The 27736-nt window shown below is 47.3% G+C and overlaps 1 protein-coding gene across 2 annotated transcripts in view; it reads right to left on the reverse strand.

Moving 5' to 3' along the window:
* Nucleotides 1-665: 665 nt before the first annotated feature.
* inpp5ka (inositol polyphosphate-5-phosphatase Ka) overlaps nucleotides 666-27736 on the reverse strand; it is a 39699-nt gene continuing 12628 nt past the window's right edge. Inside the window, exons 3-13 of one of the 2 annotated variants that reach the window (XM_041198044.1) lie at nucleotides 25704-25811; nucleotides 24033-24141; nucleotides 21646-21762; nucleotides 17002-17177; nucleotides 13796-13907; nucleotides 12893-13002; nucleotides 8570-8762; nucleotides 6616-6753; nucleotides 4836-4919; nucleotides 2911-3015; nucleotides 666-1622 (exon numbers count right to left, since the gene is read on the reverse strand). In XM_041198044.1, coding sequence (XP_041053978.1) covers nucleotides 1554-1622; nucleotides 2911-3015; nucleotides 4836-4919; nucleotides 6616-6753; nucleotides 8570-8762; nucleotides 12893-13002; nucleotides 13796-13907; nucleotides 17002-17177; nucleotides 21646-21762; nucleotides 24033-24141; nucleotides 25704-25811 — 1321 coding nt within the window. In that variant the 3' untranslated portion in view covers nucleotides 666-1553. The remainder of the gene's footprint in view (nucleotides 1623-2910; nucleotides 3016-4835; nucleotides 4920-6615; nucleotides 6754-8569; nucleotides 8763-12892; nucleotides 13003-13795; nucleotides 13908-17001; nucleotides 17178-21645; nucleotides 21763-24032; nucleotides 24142-25703; nucleotides 25812-27736) is intronic. The other variant, XM_041198043.1, reaches the window with a different exon arrangement.

Genomic DNA, 27736 nt, shown 5'->3' on the forward strand with positions numbered 1-27736 from the left:
CTTTGTCCCTCTGTGACAAGTATATAATTCTTAAGGTAAGACCAAAATTGTACACAGTATATAGAGCTGAGGTACAGAATCACTGTGATCTCACCGAAAGGTGGATCAGGCTCGAGGGGCTGAATGGCCTCCTCCTGTTCCTGTCTAAAATGCTTGTGGGGCTGAATGGCCTCCTCTTGCTCTTATGTTACTCCCAGACCTGGCTGTGCGATTCTCCTCATGGTCAAACAGCAGATGTTCAGAATGATCTTTGAGGAGAGAGGCCAGAGCCTGCCCATCGTCTGTGGAACTAAACTTCAACATCAAGACAGAAGCTTCAGAAAGACCTAAGCCCAGCAGAAACTGCAGGGAGGAAATAAATAAAATTCCTCAATCCGAGGGCGGAGTCTCACGGGAATTATAAAGTGCGGGGTATTCAGTGTCTCACTAAAAGGAGGAAGACAGCAGAAATACACACACTGACAAGGAGAGGCAAAAAGAGCAACAGTAACAGATAAGAGAGCACAAGACAGCAGGCACGACAGAGAGAGAGAGAGAGACAGGCAGACAGACAGAGAGACAGAGACAGACGAGAGAGAGAGACAGACGAGAGAGAGAGACAGAGACGGAGAGGCAGAGACGGAGAGGCAGAGACGGAGACGGAGAGACGGAGACGGAGAGACGGAGACGGAGACGGAGAGACAGAGACGGAGAGACAGAGACGGAGAGACAGAGACGGAGAGGCAGAGACGGAGAGGCAGAGATGGAGAGGCAGAGATGGAGAGGCAGAGACGAGAGGGAGAGATAGGTGAAGATAATAACGGAGAGCGCAAAGGAGACAGACAGAAAGAACACAAATGAGAGATTTGGGATAACGCACAGGGATAGGGAGAGAACCAACTGGTTCAATTAGCTTGGGTTTAATATGGGACAAAAATATTCCTGTAACAGGACAATGAAGATATTAAAATAATTAATTTTTTAAAAAATCAGCGTGTCTAACCATTGAGAGTTGTAATGAAGAGCCATCACAACGAGCCATTGAAAGAGCAGCATCACCTGCTGTACTAACTAGTAACCACTCCCCTGAACACACCGAGCTCAGGATGTGCTCTTTTCATTAGGCAATCCTGAGGAAGCAAAAATTGTGATTCAACAAGTCCTATTGTTTCTCAAATATCAAATGTTGAAAGGGGAGCTGCATAGCAAGACTGGCACACAAGGGTGGCCCCAGGTGAACAGTGATGATGAGAACGCACGAGGATCTCTGGTCACCAGCTCCCAGCTCCGCAGGCTTGGAATATCCAGTCGCTGCTGTCGCCATGACAACACATCGAAGAACCAGGAGTCCTTCGGAGCAGGGTTGCTGTGGTCTGGCAGCCTGGCTCTTTGTGCTTGCCTCTGGCACAACCTCAGCACAAGCCATGGGGCAGGACAAGAGGACGAGATAGTCAGAAATAAAGTTGGAGGTGGGTGCAGAGATGGGGTGAGGCTGCTCCTGCTGCTGTGGGCAATAAGAAGAGGCATGTGATCCAGCAAGCGGGCACTCAATATGTGTCCAAGTCACTGTGAGCTTAGCTGTCACGTGACATGTCCATTCCATTGGCAACCTCCAGCGCATTTCCGGCACATTCCAGCATGATCTGTGAGGGTGATAAAGAGAAAGGCAGACTTGTATTTATATAGCACCTTTCACAACCTCAGTGGCCACAACTGAACCTCTGACAGCAGAGCACTCCCTCACTACTGACCCTCCGACAGTGCGGCGCTTCCTCAGTACTGACCCTCTGACAGTGCAGCACTCCCTCAGTATTGACCCTCAGACAGTGCAGCACTCCCTCAGTATTGACCCTCAGACAGTGCAGCACTCCCTCGGTATTGACCCTCAGACAGTGCAGCACTCCCTCGGTATTGACCCTCAGACAGTGCAGCACTCCCTCAGTATTGACCCTCAGACAGTGCAGCACTCCCTCAGTATTGACCCTCAGACAGTGTGGCTCTCCCTCAGTACTGTAGTGTGAGTGTAAGCCTGGATTATCTGATTGAATTCTGGAAGTTGCCTGAACCCACAATCTGTGACACATGGTGAGAGTGCTAACACTCACCCAGTGAGTGCGCAATTGAGCCAGGGGAGAGATCAGAAGAGGGAAGTAAAAGTTTACTTTCCAATAAGATCCACACTCCAGTATAAATGCTCCCTCATCCTTTAATCTAAAATTCCTCACCGTCAGCAGAACACCTGGAACTTACTGACTGAAAAAAGTAAAAGGTCACTGAGGTCATTAAACCTTTCAATGTTTGAACCAGAGTACTGGCAATGCTATATTCACCTGAATAATGAATGTGCTGTTAAAGCCAGTGTCAGTGTTAAAGACATCCAACAGCATTGAGATATAGAGTGAAGCTCCTTCTACACTGTCCCCATCAAACACTCCCAGGACAGGTACAGCACGGGGTTAGATACAGAGTAAAGCTCCCTCTACACTATCCCCATCAAACACTCCCAGGATAGGTACAGCACGGGTTTAGATACAGAGTAAAGCTCCCTCTACACTGTCCCCATCAAGCACTCCCAGGATAGGTACAGCACGGGGTTAGATACAGAGTAAAGCTGCCTCTACACTGTCCCCATCAAACACTCCCAGGCCAGGTACAGCACGGGGTTAGATACAGAGTAAAGCTGCCTCTACACTGTCCCCATCAAACATCCCAGGACAGGTACAGCAAGGGGTTAGATACAGAGTAAAGCTCCCTCTACACTGTCCCTATCAAACACTCCCAGGACAGGTATAGCACAGGGTTAGATACAGAGTAAAACTCCCTCTACACTGTCCCCATCACACACTCCCAGGACAGGTACAAGGCACCTGTAGATTTAAATTTTCTGTCCTCTCATTTGGATGAGGTGTATCTGTGGCACTGTGAAGATACCTGGAAGGGGCAGCTGACTCCCACAATGGACTGCATGTTGCTGCTGTAATAGCACAGGATAAATTCCCCACCTGTGCTGGGAATTTCTTCACCATTCAGATATACCTGGAAGACACAGTGATGTTAGTGTGTGCACAGACAGATTGGGCCGAGATCAGTCACAGGGCATCAAAAATAACCCTGTCACAGCTCTAAAGATTCAGTCAGCTGCTGTGGGGGAGAGGAGGAGGAGGAGAGGGAAAGAGAGAGAGAGAGGGGAAAAAGAGAGAGAGAGAGAGGAAACAAAGAGAGAGAGAGAGGGGCGCACAGAGAGAGAGAGAGAGGGGCGCACAGAGAGAGAGAGAGAGGGGCGCACAGAGAGAGAGAGAGAGGGGCGCACAGAGAGAGAGAGAGAGAGGCGCACAGGGAGAGAGAGAGAGGGGCGCACAGAGAGAGAGAGAGAGGGGCGCACAGAGAGAGAGGGGCGCACAGAGAGAGAGGGGCAGAGAGAGAGAGGGGCAGAGAGAGAGAGGGGCAGAGAGAGAAGGGCAGAGAGAGAGAGGGGCAGAGAGAGAGAGGGGCAGAGAGAGAGAGAGGGGGCAGAGAGAGAGAGAGGGGCAGAGAGAGAGAGGGGCAGAGAGAGAGGGACAGAGAGAGAGGGGGACAGAGAGAGAGAGAGGCAGAGAGAGAGAGAGGCAGAGAGAGAGAGGCAGAGAGAGAGAGAGAGGCAGAGAGAGAGAGAGAGGCAGAGAGAGAGAGGGGCAGAGAGAGAGAGGGGCAGAGAGAGAGAGGAGGAGAGAGAGAGAGAGGGGCAGAGAGAGAGAGGGGCAGAGAGAGAGAGGGGAGAGAGAGAGAGAGGGGAGAGAGAGAGAGGGGGGGGAGAGAGAGAGAGAGGGGGAGAGAGAGAGGGGGAGAGAGAGAGAGGGGAGAGAGAGGAGAGAGAGAGGGGGGAAGAGAGAGAAAGAGGGTGCAGATGCAGGTGTGTGAGTGTCACAGAGAGCGGTAGAGTTCACAGCAAAGGAGTTATGTTAACCTTGTATCGAGTCTGAGTTCACACTTGGAATACTGTACACAGTTTCTATTCTGCATATTATAAAAAGGATATCGAGGCACTGGAGATGGTGCAAAAATAAAAGCTTCACAAGGACAAAACCAGAAGTGAGAGATTAGAACCGTCAGGAAAGATTGAACAGACTGGGGTTCTTTTCACTAGAAAAGTAAAGGCTGAAGAGTGACCTGATGGAGTTTTATTTAAATTAGGAGCGAGTTTGAAAGGGTAGAGGCATAGAGAAGGTGTTTTCACTTGTGGAGTCTTTTAAGTTAAACCAATCAAACCAGATCAACAAAATGAGGACAAATCAAGCACAGCCCCTAATTCAGGTCAGCTATAAAACTAAAGACAAAATTTAAAGGAAACTTACAACTTTAAACCAAAATGTGATTAAAGGGGTCAATAAAAACCCCAGTCCCCGCGGTGCCCAACGGCCACGGAAGGCCTCGAGAGTGCCGGCAGACACCGCGTGCTCCCTTTCCAAAGACACCCCGCCACGAACGTAGCCGCGGAAGAGGGATAAACAATCGGGTGGGACTTCCCCGTCGATCGCCCACTGCCTAGACCTGTTAATGGCCAACTTGGCCAGGCCCAGGAGCAGGTTCACGAGGAGGTCCTCCTCCTTCCCGACCCCCTTCCGCACCGGGTGTCCATAGATCAGGAGCGTGGGGCTGAAGTGCAAACAAAACATTAATAAAAGGTTTTTCAAATAACTAAAAAGGGAGTGCAGCCTACCACACCCTATATAAGCATGGTCCACGGACTCCACAAGACCACAAAAAGGGCAAGTGTAGAAGGCTGTTCGACTAGATGGGGCGGTTAAAGGTTGGAGGTCAGGTAATGAAATGGAATACAGTCAAGCAGAGGGGGCAACCCTAGCTGACTCACACCTTACCTGGTAAATGTTGTCATTGACCATTAACTCATCGTCCTTCACCCAGAGATACGTCACATAGTCGCTGTGACTGCGGAACCCAATCTGCAATGACAGACAGAGCCAGTGACACCGCCACCTCATCTCACTCGCTCTCTCCCCAGGACCTCCACGCAGAGAAGCCCCTCACCTTCCCCAACAACTTGTATTGGCATGGCGCCCTTTCAGGTAGAGGAACAACCCAAGATGTTTCACACGTTGCTGAGGGTGCTGTTCCTGCTCTTTGAGCTATCTAATTAATCCTACTCCCCGTGCTCGTTCCCCAGAGACCTGCAAATATTCTTCCTTCAAGGACTTATCCAATTCCCTTTTGACAGTTCCTACTGAATCTGCTTCCATCGCCCTTTCCGGCAGTGCCTTCCAGATCACAACAACTCACTGTGTAAAAAGTCGTTTCATCTTTCCCCTCCAGCTCTTTTGTTAATTATATTAAATCTGGTTATTGACCCTCCTGCCTTCAGAGACAGAGTGAATAAGGAGAAACTATCTAAATTCTTCATGATTTTGAACACCTCTATCGAATCTTCTCTGCTCCAAGGAGAACATGTCATCTGGAATGATTAGCTGAAGCCCGTGACATTGTGGGATGCTACTGAATACCATCCTTGCCGTCGTCTATTTTATTCTTTCATAGGATGTGGGCATTGCTGGCTGGGCCAGCATTTATTGTCTATCCCTAGTTGCCCTTGAGAAGGTGGTGGTGAGCTGCCTTCTTGAACCGCTGCAGTCCATGTGGTATAGGTACACCCACAGTGCTGTTAGGAAGGGAGTTCCAGGATTTTGACCCAGCGACAGTAAAGTAACGGCGATATATTTCCAAGTCAGGATGGTGAGTGACTTGGAGGGAAACTTCCAAGTGGTGGTGTTCCCATCTATCTGCTGCCCTTGTCCTTCTAGATGGTAGTGGTCGTGGGTTTGGAAGGTGCTGTCTAAGGAGCCTTGGTGAATTCCCGCAGTGCATCTTGTAGATGGTACACACTGCTGCTACTGTGCTTCGGTGGTGGAGGGGGTGAATGTTTGTGAATGTGGTGCCAATCAAGTGGCTGCTTTGACCTGGACAGTGTCAAGCTGCTCGAGTGTTGTGGGAGCTGCACTCATCCAGGCAAGTCGGGAGTATTCCATCACACTCCTGACTTGTGCCTTGTAGATGGTGGACAGGCTTTGGGGAGTCAGGAGGTGAGTTACTCATCGCAGGATTCCTAGCCTCTGACCACCCATGTAGCCACAATATTTATATAGCAAGTCCAGTTCAGTTTCTGGTCAATGGTAACCTGCAGGATGTTGATAGTGGGGGATTCAGTGATGATAATGTCATTGAATGTCAAGGAGAGATGGTTAGATTCGCTCTTGTTGGAGCTGGTCATTGCCTGGGACTTGTGTGGCGTGAATGTTACTGGCCACTTGTCAGTCCAAGCCTGGCTATTGTCCAGGTCTTGCTGCATTTGGACATGGACTGCTTCAGTACCTGAGGAGTCATGAATGGTGCTGAATGTTGGCTGGAGTGTTGCCATGATGATTGCACAGAGTTGACTTGAATCAATCCTGTAAGCATAAATTGTTGTGATTGTTTAAAATTTGGCATTTCAGCATTTGCCCTGATGAGTGTAAGACAAAAAACTTCAGCAACATCTCTCTTTTCAGCAAAGTTCATTACTGTCATCCACATTCCATGACAGAGGGAGATGAGGAGAAAGTGGGTGCGACGCGTTGGAGTAAAGGGGAGAAGTTTTTATGAAGTTACCTTGTACAGCCCAATCCAGTCCCAAGTGCTGCTGGGATACTCATCCAGCATGCAGTAGGAGATGAGAGCATCACGCCCAGGTTTCCACTCACCCTCAGGCTGCAACTCCACCAGGGCCTGAGTGATCCGCTTCTCAAACTGGGGACAAGACAAAGAAAAGTATCAGTAGCAGTACCATCCCCCTGCCGCACCCCCCCCCCACCCCCCACCATCCCCGAAATATCAATCCCACCCCATCCCCTAAAATATCAACCTCACCCCCACCCTCCAAAAGTATCAACCCCAGCCCCCATCTCACACGCTGTCTGTTACAGGATAGGCTAGAGTAAAGAACAGGAGGGATGTCAGCGCACAACTGGACACCTCCTCGAAGGTTCAATTTGATGGTCCAGCTAAAAGAGGAGGTAGGAACTGGCCCATCGAATCCATCCCAAAAAGCAAGCCTCAACAGAACTGTGACTGAGGGATGGGGGGGAGAAGATGGATGGAGGGATGGGGGGGAGAAGATGGAGAGACAGTGGGATAGAAATTCTTCTGGTTACCCTGGTAGGATTCCCAAATCCACTCTGACACAGATTCCCAAATAAAGCCGGTGCCTCACCACCCCCATCCCGATGCTGATTAACTTCCTGTGTATTTCCAACTCAGAGGTTTCATTTGTGAAGCCAATTTCTCTTTGTAAGCCAGCAACATTATTTTCAGCTTGTTGTTGGTCTAGGATTAGGGTTGCCAACCCTCTAGGATTGTCCTGGAGTCTCCAGGGATTGAAGGTTAATCTCCAGGGCACTGCTGCCAGTACAGGGTTTTCCTTCCATGTTCAGCACCATTCACGACTCCTCAGTTACTGAAGCAGTCCATGTCCAAATGCAGCAAGGCCTGGACAATATTCAGGCTTGGGCTGACAAGTGGCAAGTAACATTCATGCCACACAAGTGCCAGGCAATGACTATCTCCAACAAGAGAGAATCCAACCATCGCCCCTTGACGTTCAATGGCATTACCATCACTGAATCCCCCAATATCAATATCAATGGGAGTTACCATTGACCAGAAACTGAATGGACTAGCCATATAAATATTGTGGCTACAAGGTCAGGTCAGAGGCTAGGAATCCTGCGACGAGTAACTTATCTCCTGACTCCCCAAAGCCTGTCCACCATCTACAAGGCACAAGTCAGGAGTGCAATGGAATACTTCCCACTTGCCTGGATGAGTGCAGCTCCCATAACACTCAGGAAGCTGGACGCCGTCCAGGACAAAGCAGCCCACTTGATTGGCACCACATCCACAAACATTCACTCCCTCCACCACCAATGCACAGCAGCAGCAGTGTGTACCATCTACAAGATGCACTGTAGGAATTCACCAAGTCTGCTTAGGCAGCACCTTCCAAACCCAAGACCACTATCATGTAGAAGGAAAAGGGCAACAGACACATGGGAACACCACCACCTGGAAGTTTCCCTCCAAGTCACTCACCATCCTGACTTGGAAATATATTGCCGTTCCTTCGCTGTCGCTGGGTCAAAATCCTGGAACTCCCTCCCTAACAGCACTGTGGGTGTACCTACAGCATAGGGACTGCAGCGGTTCAAGGCGGCAGCTCACCACCAGCTTCTCAAGGGAAACTAGGGATGGGCACTAAGTGCTGGCCCAGCCAACGAAGCCCACATCCCGTGAATGAATAAAAATTTTTTTTTAAAGTTTGAAAACTTTTCTTTATCCGCTGTAAAATTATTGGAATTGAGAAAAAAAGGCCATTTGATTGGATGGAGTGGTTAGAAGCGGGATGTCATGTGATAAAACCTCCAGGAATGTCCAGAGTTGGTATTGCAAATGTCTCGAGGGGGAACTTTTCTCTTAACTGTGTAATGGCAGATTTACAGAGGGGGGCATACCCTTACAAACTGTCCCCGGTTCAGCACCATTCACGTCCATTCCCCCTTCCCCTTACCTCCAGACAAAAGATTCCCAACACCGGCTTGTGGTCACTGATTCCATATTCCATTTGGCTGTCATAGGTATTTAAAATCACATTGATGGGCTTCTTTGAGTGCGATGCTTGAGCCTCACTCTCTTCAGTCTGAGAGCACTCTTTAACTTTCCAAAGGATCCGATCTGTCCAGGCCGGTTTCCGTTTCTTCTCACTGGACAGGGAAGTGAAGGAGCAACAAGAAGTCAGAAACAAAAAGGGAGTGGGATCTGAGGGGTGAACTTGATCAGAGAGGCAAATCGAGTCTTTGTTTAACACGGAGAAGGGTGTTGGAAAATGGCATTTTGACACCAAGGGGGAAACAGTGGCTTAGCTTGGGAGTGAACTGCAAACAATCGCAGCCGCAGCAAAAAATCTCCGGAGTCTCAGGGGAGGTCCGAACACATGTGGGATTCTGATTACCAAAAAGATTTGATGGAGCAGAGAGAAATAAACTATTTAATCAGCTGGGGAATCCTGAACAAGGAGCACAGTTTTAAAATTATAGTCATGTTTTTTGGAAGTGCGATTAGGAAGCAAGTTTTCGCACGGAAGTAGGATAACTGAAATTATTTCACAAGAAGACATGCATTAACAGCTTTAGAATAGACAAATTTAGTGACAGTTCTTTCTAAGCATGATGGGAAATATAGTCAACATGTAGGCATGATGGGTAGGTAGCCAATACTGTGGAACCCAGTGCAGGAACCTAGCTAAATTACAAGTTATAAAACTTAATGACCATCACCGGTTGGGTAAACAAATGTTAGGGAGATAAGAGTATAGACAGGGAGGCATCGAAGACATTAACAGCCTCCTAGTGAGGTATGTACGAACAATAACAGAAGGTTGTAACTAAAGGCTATGAATGCGTAATACAGCCCTTATATCAGTGAGAGACACCTGTAGAGTCAGGCTGTGATATTACAACATATGCTGGGAGAAAAGATCTTGCTTGCTTGAATGTCACAGACTCGAGAGTGGTAATTTTTACCATAACAGCTCAAAGGGGAGGGGAAAATTGGAACTCTCAATCCAATGAGATGTGGGTCCATTGAAATTTTCAAGACTGAAAATATCATGAAGGTATCAATGGCGATAGATCCAAGGTAAATGGGGTTGAGGTAAAGGTCAGCCTGGATCTAAACATATTGGTGGAACAGGCATGAGAGGCTGATTGATCTCATCCTGTTCATAAGAACATTGGAGCAGGCCATTCGGCCCCTTGAGTTTGCTGCGCCATTTAACTTTATCATGACTGATCTTCTACCTCGGCACCATCTCCCCACACTATCCCCGTGCCCTTTAATGTCATTGCTATCTAGAAATCTATTGACCTTTGCTTTGAACTTACTCAAAGACTGAGGCTCCACAGCCCCCTGGGGTAGAAAATTCCAAAGATGCACCAGCCTCTTTCTGAAGAAATTCCTCCACACCTCGGTCCTAAATAGGCTGCCTCTCATTCTGAGACTGTGTTCCCAGGTTCTAGACCACCCCCCACCCCGCTCCAACAACCAGGGGGAGCATCCTTCCTGCATCTACCGTCAGGCCCTGTAAGAATTTTGTACACTTCAATAAGATCATCTCTCATTCGTCTAAATTCTAGAGCGATTACAGGCCCAGTCTCCTCAATCTTTCCTTATAGGACAATCCTGGCATCTCTGGGATTAGCGCGATGAGCTTTCATTGCACACCCTCTATGGCCTGTATATCCTTCTGTAGATAAGGAGACCAAAACTGTACACAATACTCCAGTTGCGGTCTCACCAAGGCTCTATACAGCTGCTTCCTTATTCCTTTACTCAAATCCCCTTGCAATAAAGGCTAACGTACCATTTGCCTTCTTAATTGCTTGTTGCATCCGCAAGTTAGCTTTCAGTGACATATGACTAAGGACACCCAGGTTTCTTTGGACATCAACATTTCCCAATCTTTCCTCGTTTAAGAAATACTCTGCATTTCTGTTTTACCTACCTACCAAACTTATCCACAAACTTATACCTTCACACTTATCCACATTATATTCCATCTGCCATGTTCTTGCCCACTCACTTTGTCTAAATCTCCTTGAAGCCTCTTTGCATCCTCCTCACAACTCACATTCCCACTAAGTTTTGTGTCATCAGCAAACTTGGAAATATTACCTATGGTCCCCACATCTAAATCATTGATATAGATTGTGAATAGCTGGGGCTCCAAGCACTGATCCTTGTGGCACCACTAGTCACAGCCTGCCATTCTGAGAATAATCTGTTTATCCCTAGTCTGTTCTCTGTCCATTAACCAATCCTCAATCCATGCCATTATATTCCCCCAATCCCATGTGCTCTAATTTTGCTTAGTAACCTTCTGTGTGGGATCTTATCGATAACCTTCTGAATATCCAAATACACCACATCCACTGGTTCTCCCTTACCTATTCTGCTCGTAACATCCTCAAAAAACTTCCAACAAGTTTGTCGAATATGATTTCCCTTTCATAAATCTATGTTGACTCTGCCCAATCCTACCATTATTTTCCAAATGCTCAGTTATCACATCTTTTAGAATAGATCCTAGCATTTTCCCTACTACTGATGTCAGGCTAACAGGTCTGTAGTTCCCTGTTTTCTCTCTCACGCCTTTCTTAAATAGTGGGGTTACATTTGCTACCTTCCAATCTGCAGGCACTGTTCCAAAATCTATAGAATATTGAAAGGTGATCACCAACGCATCCACTATCTCTACAACCACCTCTTTTAATACTCTGGGTTGTCGATCATCAGGTCCAGGGGGTTTATCAACTTTCAGTTCCATTACTTTCTCCAGTACTGCTTTTTTACTAACTAATTTCTTTCAGAACCTCAATCTCACTAGTCCCTTGGCTCCCCAGTATTTCAGAGAGACATTTTTTGCGCCTTTCTCCGTGAAGAGAGACAAAGTTTCTTTCGTTTCTCTGCCATTTCCTTATTCCCCATTATAACTTCTCCATTTCCTGCCCGTAATGAGCCCACATTTGTCTTCACTAACCTTTTCCTTTTAACATACATAGAGCTTTTACAGTGTGTTCTTGTCCCTCAATAGTTTACTTTCATATTCTATTTTCGCTTTCCTTATCAATTCCTTGGTTCTCTTTTGCTGAATTTGAAAATTCTTCCAATCCTCAGGCTTGCTACTTTTTTTTGGCAACTTTAATGCCTCTTCCTTTGATCTGACGCAATCCTTAACTTCTCTCGTTAGCCATGGTTGGATCAGTTTTCTTGCTGTCTTTTTGTACCTTAAAAGAATGTAAACTTGTTGCAAGCCATGTGTTAGTTCTTTAAATGCTAGTGGTTGCCTGCTTACTATCATATCTTTTAATGTAGTTCCCCAATCTCCCTCAGCCAACTTGCCCCTCAGCTTTGTAGTTTACTTTGTTTAGATTTAAGACACTAGTTTTGGAATAAACAACATCACTTTCACACTTCATGTAAAATTCTATCATTTTGTGGTCACTCTTCCCTAAGGGCTCCTTTACAACAAGATTATTAATGAGACCTTTCTCACTGCACAATACTAGACCTAAAACAGCTAAACAGCTCGTTCTGTAGTTAGTTCCTCGACATATTGTTCTAGAAAACCATTAAGTATACATTCCAGAAATTCACCTTCCCCAGCATTAGTGCTCATTAGGTTTACCCAGTCTATTTGTAGATGACTGTATTACCCTGGTTACATGCATCTCTAATTTTCTGATTTATACCGTGTCCTATATTACCACCACTATTTGATGGTCTATAAACAATTCCAATCAAAGTTTTCTGTCCCTTGCTGTTTCTTAGCTCCACCCTAACTGATGCTACATTTTGATCTTCTGACCCAAGATCCTATCACTAATGTACTGATGCCATCCCTTATTAACAGTGCTACCCCACCTCCTTTTCCTTTTTGCCGATCCTTCTGAAGTGCTGAATTCCCTTGAACTTTCAGTTCCCAGCCTTGGTCACCCTGCAGCCACATGTCTGTAATGGCAATTAGGTCATACCTGATTACTTCTATTCGTGTTGTCAATTCATCTACATTGTTGCAAATGTTGCGTGCATTCATGTAGAGAAACAGTAGAACAGGCTTGAGGGGCTGAATAGCCTCATGTTCCTGTGCAACAGGCTGGAGTGGCTGAAGCATTTCCTTGTGTTCCTGTGGAGGGGGCTGAATGGCCTCCTCCTGTTCCTGTCTTCTTTGCCCAGTATAATAGAATATTCTGCTCACACCCATGGACAGGGATTGGGGGCACAAGGAGCCGATGGTAGATTCGGCGGGGTGGGTAGGTACATGGAGTCAAGTTACCTCGTATCATAAAGCGTAGAGTTCAGGTTGAATTTGTACGTGGGTGTGAAGAGGAGCTGTCCCTCCAGGAATCCATTCAGGACTGGTTCAGTCTTCTTAGCCCTGTTCAGCTGTTGGGGATAGAAAAGTGTGACAGTGCTGGGATTTCACTGGGTATTACACAGACACACACACAGACACAGTGTATGGGAGCTTTACTCTGTTTCTAACCCCATGCTGTTCCACACCTGGGAATGTTTAATGGGAACAGTGTAGAAGGAACTTTACTCAGTATCTATCACCGTGCCCTCAGAGTGCTTCATGTGGGGACAGCGTAGAGGGAGCTTTACTCTGGATCTAACCCCAATCTGTACCTGTCCTGGGAGTGTTTGATGGGAACAGTGTAAAGGGAGCTTTACCCTTTAGCTAACCCCGTGCTGTACCTGTCCTGGGAGTACTTTGATGGTGACAGTCCAGAGAGAGCTTTACTCTGTATCTAACCCTGTGCTAAACCTGTCCTGGGAGTGTTTGATGGGGACAGTGTAGAGGGAGCTTTACGCTGTATCTAACCCCGTGCTGTACCTGTCCTGGGAGTGTTTGATGGGGACAGTGTAGAGGGAGCTTTACTCTGTATCTAACCCCGTGCTGTACCTGTCCTGGGAGTGTTTGATGGGGGACAGTGTAGAGGGAGCTTTACTCTGTATCTAACCCCATGCTGTACCTGTCCTGGGAGTGTTTGATGGGGACAGTGTAGAGGGAGCTTTACTCTGTATCTAACCCCGTGCTGTACCTGTCCTGGGAGTGCTTGATGGGGACAGTGTAGAGGAAGGTTTACTCTGTATCTAACCATGTTAAGTTTATATAAAACCAATGGGAACCACAAACTGCCCTTCCACTTTTGGGCCCCATGACCTTTGCCCTCACCTGGTCCTTGTCCCACAACAGCTGGTAACGTTTCTTGGTGATGGACTCCCGGATGAAATGCAGCCCGTGTTCAGCAATGCGGAAGTTGAGATCCCCAAACCAGAAGACCAGACTGTGGGAAATGAGACTCATTAATGGCAGGAAAGGAGCCTGCAACGGCCATAACACCCAAGACAAGATTCAGATCAACCAGCAATTGCAAAAGAAAATTAACTCAAATCCATTTTGTTCAGCAGCTATGAAACTGGTCAATGCAATCAGATTGATCAGGTGAGACTATAGCGTAGCAGTAATGTCACTGGACTAGTAATCCAGAGGTCCTGGGTTCAAATCCCACCAAGGCAGCTGGTGGAACTTAAATTCAATTATAAATCTGTCAATTAATAAATCTGGAATTGAAAAGCTCGTCCCTGTAATGGTAACCATGAAATCATTGTCAACTGTCATAATGCGGCCTGGCCCATATGTGACTCCAGATCCACAGAAATGTGGTTGACTCTGAAATATGACAAGCCACTAGGTTCAAGGGCAATTAGGGATGGGCAACAAATGCCCACATCTCATGAAAGGATAAAAATGGGGGAGAGATTTGGAAAACATAGATCCCAACTCATCTGTTCCTCACAAGCATCTTTGGCAGGAGAATAAGGTGGCCAAATACTCCTTATAAAATAAGAAAGGTATAGAGGAGCCGAGGGATCCAGAGATACAGATATACAAATCACTCAAAGGAGCAATGCAGGTTCATAAGGGCACTAAAATGTAATCAGAACACTGGGCTTCATTCCCAAAGGGATAGAATTGAAAAGTAGAGAAGTTACATTAAACTTGTATTGAATCTTGGTTCGACCACATTTAGAACAATGTGATCAGTTCTAGTCTCCATTTTAGAAAATAATATAGAGGCACTGCAGATGGTGCAAAAAAGGTTCACAAGGTCAACAGCAGAACCGCAAGGATAAAACTATAATATGGGATGAAATCAATAGTCACTTAGACAAGTGCAGGATAATTAAGGGAAGCCAGCATGGATTAATTAAGGGAAAATCATGTTCAACTAACTTGCTGGAGTTTTTCTGAGGAAGTAACAGAGAAGGTTGATAAGGGAAATGCTGCTGATGTGGTTTATATGGATTTTTAGAAGCCAGTTGATACAGTGCCACACAACAGACTTGTGAGCAAAATTCTAGGTCATGGAATAAAAGGGAAAGTAGGCACTTGGATAAGAAATTGGCTGAGTGACAGGAAACAGAAAGTAGTGATAAATAGTTGTTTTTCAGATTGGAGGAAGGTTTGTAGTGGAATTCCCCAGGGGTCACTGTTGGGACCCTTGCTCTTCCTGACATACATTAATAGCCTAGACTTTGGTGTGCAGGGCATGATTTCAAAATTGGTAGATGATATGAAGATTGGAAATTTTGTCAGCTGTGATGGGGGTAGTCTTGAACTTCAAAAGGACATAGACATGTTGGTGGATTGGGCAGGCAAGTGGCAGAAGAAGTTCAATGCAGAGAAGTGTGAGGTGATTCATTTTTGCAGGAAGAATATGGTGAGACAGTATAAAATAAAGGGAGTGCCTCTAAAGGAGGGGCAGGAACAGAGGGACCTTGGTGTATATGTATATAGGTCATTGAAGTTGGCAGGGCATGTTGAGAGAGCAGTTAATAAAGTATATTGTATCTTAGGCTTTATTAATAGGGGCATTGAGTACAAGAGTAAAGAGGTCATGTTGAACTTGTATAAGACGCGAGTTAGGCCTCATCTGGAGCACTGCATCCAGTTCTGGACACCATACTTGAGGGTGGATGTGAAGGTATTGGGGAGAGTAAAGAGGGGATTCGCAAGTATGACTCCTGGGATGAAGAACTGTAGCTATGAGGATAGACTGGGAGAGGTTGGGACTGTTTTCCTTGGAGAAAAGAAGGCTGAGAGGAGGCTTGATAGAGGCATTCAAGATCCCGAGGGGAATGGACAGGGTAAATAGTGAGAAACTGTTCCCACTCAAGAGAACAGCAAGAACTAGAAGGCACAGATGCAAAATAAATGGCAAAAGTATTAAATGTGATGTGAGGAAAAGATTTTTCACCTAGAAGATTGGAGTCTGGAACAAACTTCCTGAAAGGGCAGTGGAGGCAGGTTTGATCGAGGTATTCAGAAGGGAATTGGATTGCTACCTGAAAGGAGAGAATGTGAAAGGTTATGGGGATAAGGCAGGGGAGTGGCACTAGTTAGAATGCTCTTTCAACTCAATGGGCCGAATGGCCTCCTTCTGCACTGTGATGATACTGTGATTCTGAGAATGAACAGTTCATTATAAAAGGTGAAGTTTGGTGAGAGACCTGCAGAGGGCGCACCTCTCAGTGCCTGCATTGAAAATGGTGCCGAACCAAGTACGACAGCAGGAGTGAAGGAGCCTGCCTAAGTCTTGCATTTTCCCTCCACATGCAGTCTTTTTGCAATACCTCTGCTGTCACCCTGGCTGAGTCTAACTCAGCACCGACCATTGTACCAAATGTAGATGTTCTGCAGCATAAATATCGCTTAAATATTCGTTAGGAAGGAGCTACGTTAGCAAAGTACAACTGAACGCAGCGCAGTTCATAAACCTCCTGATACGCAATCCACAAAAAACATGAATCAACTGTGCACTAAAGTACACTAAAAATCACTGGCCTTTAATATGCAAAGATGTACCTTAATGGTCATTTCTGCCTTCAAGCACTCAAATATCCTTAAGTGTAAGAAAACTGGCGTAATCCTAAACTACATAACAGACATGTTTTAAAACTAAAGTATGAATGTTGAAACTCTGCAAAGCTGAAAGTTGGAGGTACTCATTTCTCAGGCACAAAATGGTGCCTAATCTTGGTCATAGTCAGAGACAAGCCTGGCTGCAAGAAACTGTGTATGCACTGGTGGGCGCAGTGCGAACTGAGTGCATATATACAAGTGTTCCCAACACCTGGCCAATTGGCAGCAGCAGCTAGTGTTTATAAAAAGGATATAGAGGCACTGAAGAAGGCTCTCAAAAAGATGCACAAGAATTGATACCAGAACTCAGAGAATAAAGATAATCAGGAAAGATTCAACAGGTGCGGGGGGGGGGGGGGGCACTGGTGATGGAGAGAGGAGGGAGAGGGCTGGCAAGGAGGGTGAGGAAATTATCTGCGATTGCCCGGGTCACATGGGCTTCCTCTGGTACTCACTCATGATCGAGGATGGCCTGTGCCTCCCTGCCAGTGAACTGCTGCACGTCCAGGATCCGCCCGAATGAGTCCAGCCTCTGGTTTGTGTTCTCCAAGTGAGCAGGCAGGTGACAGTTAAGGAAGCAGATCAGGTGTCCATAGAGGGACAAGCGAACAGCTACACCCCCTTTGTTACCCTGACAGGGGGAAGACAGAGTGAGAAAGTGAGAAAGAGACACACACACACAGGCACACACACACACACAGGCACGCACACACACAGGCACGCACACACACACACACACACACACACACAGGCATGCACACACACACACACACACACATGCACGCACACACACACACACACACACACACAGCAAAAACCGATAATGAGATTTCAGTGCACATCGCAGGCCAAGGCCTAGCTGTGGGCTGGAGGAGCTAGAGGGACAGCCAATCAACCAATCCCATCTTCTCCCACTGTATATTGACACTGAGGGGAGTGTGTGGCAGTCATCAGGAACCTGTTCATACCAACAAACATCTCCAGCTACAGCATTCTGGAGGTTCAATCACATGACATATGATCACATGTCATGACCATGTGACCTGTGACATATCAACACAAGACCCCTTCCTTGGACTCAGCTAGTTCTGTTGAAGGGTCATGAAGACTCGAAACGTCAACTCTTTTCTTCTCTGCCGACGCTGCCAGACCTGCTGAGTTTTTCCAGGTAATTCTGTTTTTGTTTTACATGACACGTGTTGCTGTTTCTTATCTCCCATGTGTAACAGCCTTTAATTCTGTTGGAGTTTCTCTGCTGCTTCTGATAAGTTGATCTCCTGTAATATCTACATGAGGGCAGTGATCTTCCTCTTACTTTAACCAATACTGCCTGACCCTGGTGCCTACACCTTGTGCATGTTAGGCCTACTTTATCTGTCGGGACCTGCTACCCTGAAACACCCTACGAGTTTCTTAGAGTAACAGCAATTAAATGTTTCAGAAAGGTTGGTCACAGTGAATTGATGTCAGTTACTGCTCACAGTCTGACACAGCACAGTATTATAGACCTTATCAATGTTTTTCAAACAGAACAAAGTTAACACTGTGATAACTTGCTGCTGCTGAGTCTAAAGGGGCACAGAAAGATTCCGTGATTGGACAGCCTAGTGGATGGAGAGGTGTGAGCTTTGGATTGGAGGGCGAATCAGGATATTTTTTCAATGGTGAGAGAGCGGGAGCAACAGAGAAACAAAGGGAATTGGGGATCGGTGAACACAAATCACTAAAAGTCACTGTACAGGTATCAAAATTAATCAATAATGTTAATGGAACGTTGGCTTTCATCTCAATGAGAAGCAGTGATGCTTCAATTGTACAGAGTTTCAATCAGACCCCATCTGAAGTTAGGGTGTTCAGTTCTGGGCACCGGGCCTCAGGATTGGCCTTGGAGGGATTGCGGTGCCTGGGAAAGGAAAATCATTTTTGACCAACTTACTAGAGTTCTTTGAGGATATAACAAGCAGAGTTGATAAAAGGGAACCAGTAGATGCAGTGTATTTGGGTTTCCGGAAGGCATTCGATAAAGTGTCACATAAAAGGCTATTGCACAGGATAGAAGCTCACGGTATTGGGGGTAATGTATTAGCATGGACTGAGGATTGGTTAACACACAGAAGACAGAGTCAGGATTAATAAGTCTTTTTCAGGTTGGAAAGACGTAACTAGTGGAGTGCCACAATGATCAGTCCTAGGGCCTTATTATTTACTATCCACATTAATGACTTGGAGGAGGGGGCAGAGTGTAATGTATCCAAATTTGCTGATAATACAAAAATAGAAGGGAGGGCATGTTGTGATGAGGGCATATAGATAGGTTCAGTGAGTGAGCAAAAGTTTAATGTAGCAAAGTGTGAGGTCATGCACTTTGGTAGGAAGAAGTCAAAAGGCAGACTATTATTTAAATAGAGAGAGACTCCTAAAAAGTGCAGCACAGAGGGATCTGGGTTTTCTTGTGCATGAAACACAAAAAGTTAGCATGCAGGTGCAGCAAGTAATTAAGAAGACAAATGGAATTTTAGCCTGTATTGCTAGGAGGTTGGAGTTTAAAAATAGGGAAGTCTTGTTACAGCTGTACAGGGTGTTGGTGAGGCCGCACCTGGAGTGCTGTGTACAGTTTTGGTCCCTGTATTTAAGAAAGGATATACTGACATTGGAGGCAGTTCAAAAGAAATTCACTGGGCTGATTCCTGGGATGAAGGGGTTGACTTATCAAGAACGGCTAAACAGGTTAGGTCTTTATTCACTAGAGTTTAGAAGAATGAGGGGTGATCTTATTGAAATGTACAAGATTCTGAGGGGGCTTGACAGGGTAGATGTTGAGAAGATGTTTCCACTAATGGGGGAATCTGGAACTAGGAGACATAGTTACAGAATAAAGGGACACTCATTTAAAACTGAGATGCAAAGGAATTTCTTCTCTCAGAGGGTAGAGAGTGTTTGGAATTCTCTACCCCAGAGAGTTGTGAGGCTAGGTCACTGAAAGTATTTAAAGAGGAGGTAGATAGATTTTTGAAATATCGGGGAGTTCAGGGCTACGAGGAGCTGGCACCAAAGAGGAGTTGAGGCCTGGGGCAGATCAGCCATGATCTTATTGAATGGCGGGGCAGGCTTGAGGGGCCGAATGGCCTACTCCTGCTCCTATTTCTTATGTTCCTATGTTCTTATGGTGCAGATTCGCTTGAATGATACTGGGGCTAAAAGGGTTGCATTATGAGCACAGATTATATAGACTAGGCTTGTATTCTGTGGCGTATAGAAGATTGAGGGGTGATCTAATTGAGGGGTTTAAAATGTTTAAAGGATTTGGTAGGGTAGAGAGAAATTATTTCCTCTGGGTGAGGGGGGGCATTCCAGAACAGGGGGGCAGAGCCTTAAAATGAGAGACAGGCCATTCGGGGGTGATTTCAGGAGGCATTTCTTCACACAAAGGGGAGGGAATGGATGTTGGGGGTCAATTGGAGCATTTAAGAATGGGAAGGGTAGATTTTATTGGGAAAGGGGTATTGAGGTATGCGGAATTAAGGAGGTTAAATGGAGATAAGATCAGCCATGATCTAACCGAATGGCAGAACAGGCTCAAGGGGCTGAATGGCCTCTTCCTGTTCCAATGCAAGTTCAACCTCACACTGGAAATAGATTTTAGATCACTGACAACTTACACTTGTACAACATCCTTAACGCAATAACACATCATGATGCTTCACAGGAGTGGTCTAAACACCAAACCAGATAGAGGAATTTAGGTCAAAAGCTTGGTCAAGGAGGTTAGGAGGAGAGTGGAGGTGAAGAGGTTTAGGGATGGAATTCCAGAGCTTTGGCTCTCAGGGCTGAAGGTATGGCCGTCAATGGTGGGGCGATTAAAATTGGGGCTGCTCAAGGGGCCAGAATTAAAGGAATGCAGAGATCGCAGAGGGTTTTGAGGCTGCAGGAGGTTACAGAGAGAGAGGGGAGCTAACAGGGTTGAGAACTCTAAATAAAGCAGTTGAATGCAGTTCTGGAATCATGCCAGATTAGTTTGGACAGTAACACTTAATAAATGTCAGTCCTACAGACAAGGGGCTTGAGGGTTATGGTTGGCGGGGGTGGGGGGTGAAAGCTGTGGCGGTGACAGGAAAGTGGAATTGAGACCCCAGCCAGATCAGCCACGATCTTATTGAATGAGGGAGCAGGGTTGAAGGGTTGAATGGCCTGTTCCTGCTCCTAGGAGATCTAATCTTCTTCAGCTAATGTTGGAAATCTTTCAAATCAAAGTTGAAAAAAAAAGTAAAATTGCAGGAGAGGAAGTTGTCAGCATCTCTGGTCTCCAGTAACTCACCTCAGCTGCAAGAAGGGAGAAACTGCAGTTTTTAAAATCTGACTGAAGTTGCAGACTGTCTAAAGGAGTAAAAGCCTCAAAAAGCTCCTGCACATTAATAAACATTGAGGCAGTTAATAAAAAATCTCACTTGCAAGAGTGGAACTGATAATCAGTGACAAAACTCTCAATACTCAATGGTGCAATTTCCATGACTTAACCACTGCAGAATGATTAGACAGGAGATAATAATTATCTGGTGTGGGATCTTGCTGTGTGCAAATCAGTGCTGGTGTTTCCTGCGTGACAACGGTCACTGCCTGGAAAGAGCATTAGGATGTTCTGAGTCATAAAAGGTGCTATAGAAATGCAAGTTCGTTCTTTACTTCTCTCTCTCCACAGATGCTGTATGATCTGGGGAGATGTTCCAGCATCTTTTTGTTTCTCCTGCAACATGTTTATCACCAATTGGCCCTCTCCCCCACCTTTCCTCTCCTGGTCTCAGTGAACAAATGGTCATTTTTTTTTCAGGCGACAGCCATGTTAGAAAGCTATTCATCCTTGAAGGGCATCGCCAGCCGAATGCTCACACACATTCCCCGCACACCCAGCTCAGCTGCAGTCACCGTGATGTAAACCCTGGATGTTGACGGTCTTCCTGGCCTACAGGGCCTGAGCCGTCAGGCAGGGTCAGAGAAATCCCAGCCAGGCCGTGTCTAAACACCAGCGGCTTCACACAACACCAGCACAGACTTGGAGAGGACAACGAAGGAGCTGAAGGCCGGAGGCGGGGTAATCCCCTTACCCAGTATCCATACAGGCCAGTCCGGGTGTAATTGGTCTCCAGGTTCCGGATATAAGGCAGGTGCAAACACTTGACAAAGATCAGCAGCAGAACACCTTGCATCCGGACTGAGGTTGTCTGGGGGGAGAGAGAGAGAGCAGAGGTTAAAGGTTAGATACCATTCTGTTTGCTTGCTTACTTCCCTTCCCACAATTTGGTCCCCTCTGCTCAGGGGTTTATTCCACAGACCCCAGGACAACCTCCAAACACCTTCCCACACAAGCCTGGGCCATGAGTAACTGACCATGGTGGGCGGATACATGGACACTCCAGTTCTGGTCTCCTGCCCCGTTCATTTGACTGATTGAGAGGACTGTGGATAGGATGAAAGGGAGAACGAAGGCACCGCAGAGACCAGCTTCGGAACAATGATGCGTTGTCTCCTTAAATGTCCTTGTTTAACTGTCACACTGCTCTGGGGCCTCAATGAAGGAACCCATTGTGTGGGCTGATTGAGGTCAGCTCAGTGCATCAAACACAGAGTCAGGCAGCAACAGGAGCTTCAAAACCAGGCCAGCAAAACACTGTAGACACAGAGCTGACCCCAGAGAGAGAGGAAGGAAAACAGGTTCACACACACACACACACACACACACACACACACACACACGATCTCTCTCATGGGGGCTGATGACCATTACACATGCAGAAAGATGCTGCAGCCATTTTGTGGGCAGCAAGATTCCACATGACTGGGCGCTTGAACATTTAATCTGGTTTACTGGTGTTGACTGACAGAGAAACACTTGTCCCAGGGCACTTATTTTAAAATCTTTTACGGGGAGGTGCGAGTTCCAGGATTTTGACCCGGCGACAGTGAAGGAACGGCCATATATTTCCAAGTCAGGATAGCGTGCGTGGCTTGGAGGGGAACTTCCAGGTGGTGGTGTTCCTACTGAGGAAGAAGTGCCCTTGAAAGTTTTCAGTCCCTGCTCCAACCTCCGTTGCCTGGTTACCCACTCTGTCTCTCTCCCTGGCAGCAGTAGGAGATTAAGCCAGTGTGCAACCTCGGCATCGCATCTGAACCCAAGACGAGCTTCTGAGTCCCTGTCTGCGCCATCCCAAAGACCGCTGGCTCTGCCCTGTCACAGCTCATCTGCTGCTGAGGGACTCAAGCGGGTTGACCTCTCCCCCTCTCCTTCCTCCTTTTAAGACATTTCAAAACCTTCCCTCATTGGCCAAGCTTTGGTCATCTGACCCGCTATCTCCTTATGTAGCTCAGTGTCACACTTTGTTTTATAATATTCCTGTGAAGCACCTTGGGACGTTTCATTACTTTAAAGGCGCTATATAAGTTGTTGTTGCTGCTGCTCACCTTGGCGTACCCCAGTGACCTTGGATCTTGAACAAGGGGTTGCCAACCCTCCAGGACTGGCCTGGAGTCTCGAGGAATTAAACCTCCTGTTCCTGTCGTCAACAACAAATTCCTTCTTCATTTTCTTTCATCACTCTTTTTAATGAGTTATAAAATATCAGAGGTAAAAGAAATATTGCTCTACCAGGAGGGGCAGCTGGGAAGTCATGTGATAAACCTCCAGGAATGTGTCTAACCAGAATTGGCAACACTCAGCTGAACCAGAGCAGATGGGGCTGAGGTTTAATGGTTTGTCTAAGATGTGGTACCTCTGACAAAGCAGCACTGCAGCAAAGCTCTTCCTCCTGTTCCTCGTGCTCTGTTTATTAAAGTGTTAGAATTGTTTCCTGTGGCTCGCAGTGCGCACTTTGTAAAACATTACCGGACAGGCAGGGAATATAGAAACAGGAGACCATTCGGCCCCTCAAGCCTGTTCCACCAATTAGACCACACTGACCTACCTCAAACCCACTTTCCACTTCTGTTTGCGATTCCTCGATCCCCTCAGACAACTAAAACCTATCAACCTCAGCCTTGAGCTTTTCAATTGACCCCTGGGGATCCAGAGCTATTTGTAAGGGGGGTGGGGGGGGTGGGCAGGAGAGTGCTACAGATTCCCGCCACCGCCCCCCCCCCCCCACCCACCCCGGCATGAACAAGTGTTTCCTGACATCAGCCCTGAACGGCCTGGCTCCAATTTGAAGGTTCTGCCCCTTGTTCTGGAAATGGTCCCTTTATCAAATCATTTTAAACACCGTGATTAGGTCACCCCTTGATCTTTTACATTTAAGGAAATGATGACTTGTGACAATGCTGAGGTGTGGTGCCCAGTACTGAACACAGTTACTCCAGATGGGGTCTGACTAGAGCTTCATATAAACTGTAACATCAGTTCCTCTCCTTTGTATTCCAGCTCCACTGAGATAAGGACCAATGTCCCATTAGCTTTTTAATTGCTGTCTGTACCTGTCTGAAAGTTCAGCTTCAGACTTACCTTAACGTAGCCTAGTGGAGCCAGTGAGGTTGTGAATAAGATTGTCCAGGGGTCATTAAATGCCATGTCAATGAGGAATGAGGACAGCTTCGAATTCAGTTCCTGTAAACTAATCAAATCATCACAATGAGGGGTCAGAGGGTCACATTCACCCACTGGAGGCCAGTCACCCCCGGCAACCATCACCGCCCCCTTGCTGCCGGCAACCATCACCGCCTCCTCACCGCTGGCAATCATCACCGCCAGCAACCATCACTGCCCCCTCACCCCCACAACCATCACTGCCAGCAACCATCACTGCCCCTTCACCGCCCCCTCATCGCCGGCAATCATCACTGCCGGCAACCATCACTGCCCTCTCATCGCTGGCAACTATCACCGCCAGCAACCACCGCCCCCTCACCGCCGGCAACCATCACCGCCCCCCTCATCGCCGGCAACCATCACCTCCTGCAACCATCACCGCCCCCTCGCTGCCGGCAACCATCACCGCCCCCTCGCCGCCAGCAAACCCCTGCGCCCTCACCATCATCAAGGGGAGGCAGTGGCACAGTGGTATTGTCATGGACTAGTGTTACAGAAACCCAGGGTAAGGCTAATCCCACCCAGGCAGTTGGCAAAATTTGAATTCAATAAAAATCTGGAATTAAAAGTCTGATGATGACCATGAAACCATTGCCAATTGTTGTAAAAACCCATCTGGTTCACTAATGTCTCTTAGGGAAGGAAATCTGCCGTCCTTACCTGGTCTACATGTGACTCACATCAATATGGTTGACTCTTAAATGCCCTCTGAACAAGGGCAATTAGGGATGGGCAATAAATGCTGGCCTAGCCAGTGACGCCCACATCCCATGAACGAATAAAAACAATCTCCCGCTCCCTCACTGGCACCAAACCCGACCCCCTCCCCACTACCGCACTCCCGCTACCAAACCGCAGCCTCACCCCGGCCCCCACCGTCACCCATCCTGCCCTAGCAATGCCTTTGGGTCGATCAGCCTTGATGATCCACACTGGGCAGCGAGGCCTGTGTGTCTAATCCCTGGCCAGGGCTGTGTCAGCCAGGAATGGTGGGTGCGGGGTTAGAGTAGGGTGGGGCAGGGTAGGACAAACGAAAAGGAGTGGGGAGTGAGGGGTTCATGGGAGGGAGTTAGTGACTGTTGGGCGAGGAGCCTGAGGCCTCTGAAGTGTGGGCTCAGATGGAAGTGAAAAGTCAGAGAATGCCTTGGATCTGACTGGTTGACTTAAATCATTGCAACTATCCCAGCAAAAAAGGGGGGAGACAAACAGAGGGTCAAGGCACACAGCAGCATCACCAGTTTCCACCCCCCCCGCCACACACAACGGCATCACCAGTTTCTACCCCCCCCGCCACACACAACGGCATCACCAGTTTCCACCCCCCCCGCCACACACAATGGCATCACCAGTTTCCACCCCCCCCTGCCACACACAACGGCATCACCAGTTTCCACCCCCCCGCCACACACAATGGCATCACCAGTTTCCACCCCCCCACTACACACAATCGTATCATCAGTTTCTACCCCCCCACCACACACAATCGTCAGTTCCCCCCAAACACAATGGCATCATTGGTTCCCCCCTTCCTCATCCAATGGCATCATCAGCAGCCCCCTCACGCAATGATATCATCGGCTCCCTTACCCAATGATGTACATGTCCGGCTCTTGCATATGAACATCCAAATGCAGCAAACTGGTGACGTCATCAGGAGGAGCAGCTGTTCCAACATTCCAGGTCACAATATGGAGTCTGTGGCAAGAAAAAGAGAGAGAGAGAGAATGTGAGGGAATGAAACCCTTCACAGATATCTACAATAGATTATAAAACATTATCACAGAAAAGGCTCCAGGGGATTGACAAGATTTCAGTGCTCATGCTCGGAGTGCTCAACTCCAGCTCATGTTGGGAAGTAAGAATGAGAAAAAGCACTCACACGTGGAGGGCAGGTGTATGAATGAGGAACCCCTACCCCAGTGAGAGTCAGTGTCTGTGGGTCCCGTACCCCAGCGAGAATCAGCGTGTGTGGGTCCCGCACCCCAGTGAGAGTCAGCATGTGTGGGACCCGTACCCCAGTGAGAGTCAGTGTGTGTGGGTCCCGCACACCAGCGAGAGTCAGCGTGTGTGGGTCCTGCACCCCAGTGAGAGTCAGCATGTGTGGGACCCGTGCCCCAGTGAGAGTCAGTGTGTGTAGGACCCGTACCCCAGTGAGAGTCAGCGTGTGTAGGACCCGTACCCCACTGAGAGTCGGTGTGTGTAGGACCCATACCCCAGTGAGAGTCAGTGTGTGTAGGACCCGTACCCCAGTGAGAGTCAGCGTGTGTAGGACCCGTACCCCACCGAGAGTCAGTGTGTGTAGGATCCGTACCCCAGTGAGAGTCAGTGTGTGTAGGACCCGTACCCCGGTAGGAGTCAGTGTGTGTAGGACCCGTACCCCAGTCAGATGAGGGGTCTGAGGCAAGAATTATGCCCCTGGGGTGAGCCTGTGTTCTGTCAGATGGTGACTGAGTGAATCAGGAGTGAAAGTGGTTTCCTCCTTGAGCCTGGCGATTTCCAGCACGAGGTGGGAAAGGTTTGTCCAGTGCCCAGGCCACCACCTCCAGCTGCTGTGTGTTTGGATTGCATCTACGGGAGAGGCCAGCTCTGGATTTGCCAACTCTCCCTCCACCCAGTGATTCCACATGGAGGATCCCCAATGGCCAACGCTGGCTGGTCTTCCTGTTACATTCATCATCTCCTGCTGACCAGTGGGCAGCAGAGACCATAAAACAATAAGATGTAGGAGCAGAGATACACCATTCGGCCCATCGAGTCTGCTCTGCCATTCAATTACATCATGGCTGATCTGATAATCCTCAACTCCACTTTCCTGCCTTTTCCCCATAACCCGTGATTCCCTTACTGATTAAAAATCTGTCTATCTCAGCCTTGAATATATTTGACGACCCAGCCTCTACATCCCCCTGTGGTAAAGAATTCCACAGATTCACTACCCTCTTGAGAGAAGAAATTCCTCCTCATCCCTGTCTTAAATGAGCAACCTCTTACTCTGAGATTATGCCCTCTGGTCCTAGACTCTCTCACAAGGGGAAACAGCCTCTCAGCATCTACCCTGTCAAGCCCCCTAAGAATCTTATGTTTCAATAAGGCCGCCTCTCACTCTTCTAAACTCCAATGAGTACAGGCCCAACCTACTCAACCTCTCCTCATAAGAAAATCGCTCCATACCCGGGATCAACCTAGTGAGCCTTCTCTGGACTTCCTCCAATGTCAGTATATCTTTCCTTAGATAAGGGGATCAAAACTGTTCACAGTATTCTCGGTGTGGTCTAACTAGTGCCTTGTATAGTTTTAGCAAGACTTTCCTATTTTTATACTCTATTCCCTTTGAAATAAAGGCCAACATTCCATTTGCCTTCCCTGTTACCTATGGAACTCATATGTCAGCTTTTTGTGATTTGTGCACGAGGACTCCCAAATCCCTCTGTGCTGCCGCTTTCTGCAGTCTTTCTCCATTTAAATAATATTCAACTCCTCTAGTCTTCCTGCTAAAGTGCATAACCTCATACTTTCCCACATTGTATTCCATTTGCCAAATTTTTGCCCACTCACTTAACCTGTTTATATCCCTCTGTAGGCTTTGTGTCATCCTCACCACTTACCTTCCCATCTACTTT

This window comes from Carcharodon carcharias, chromosome 10 (genome assembly GCF_017639515.1).
Source record: "Carcharodon carcharias isolate sCarCar2 chromosome 10, sCarCar2.pri, whole genome shotgun sequence".
NCBI lineage: Eukaryota > Metazoa > Chordata > Chondrichthyes > Lamniformes > Lamnidae > Carcharodon > Carcharodon carcharias.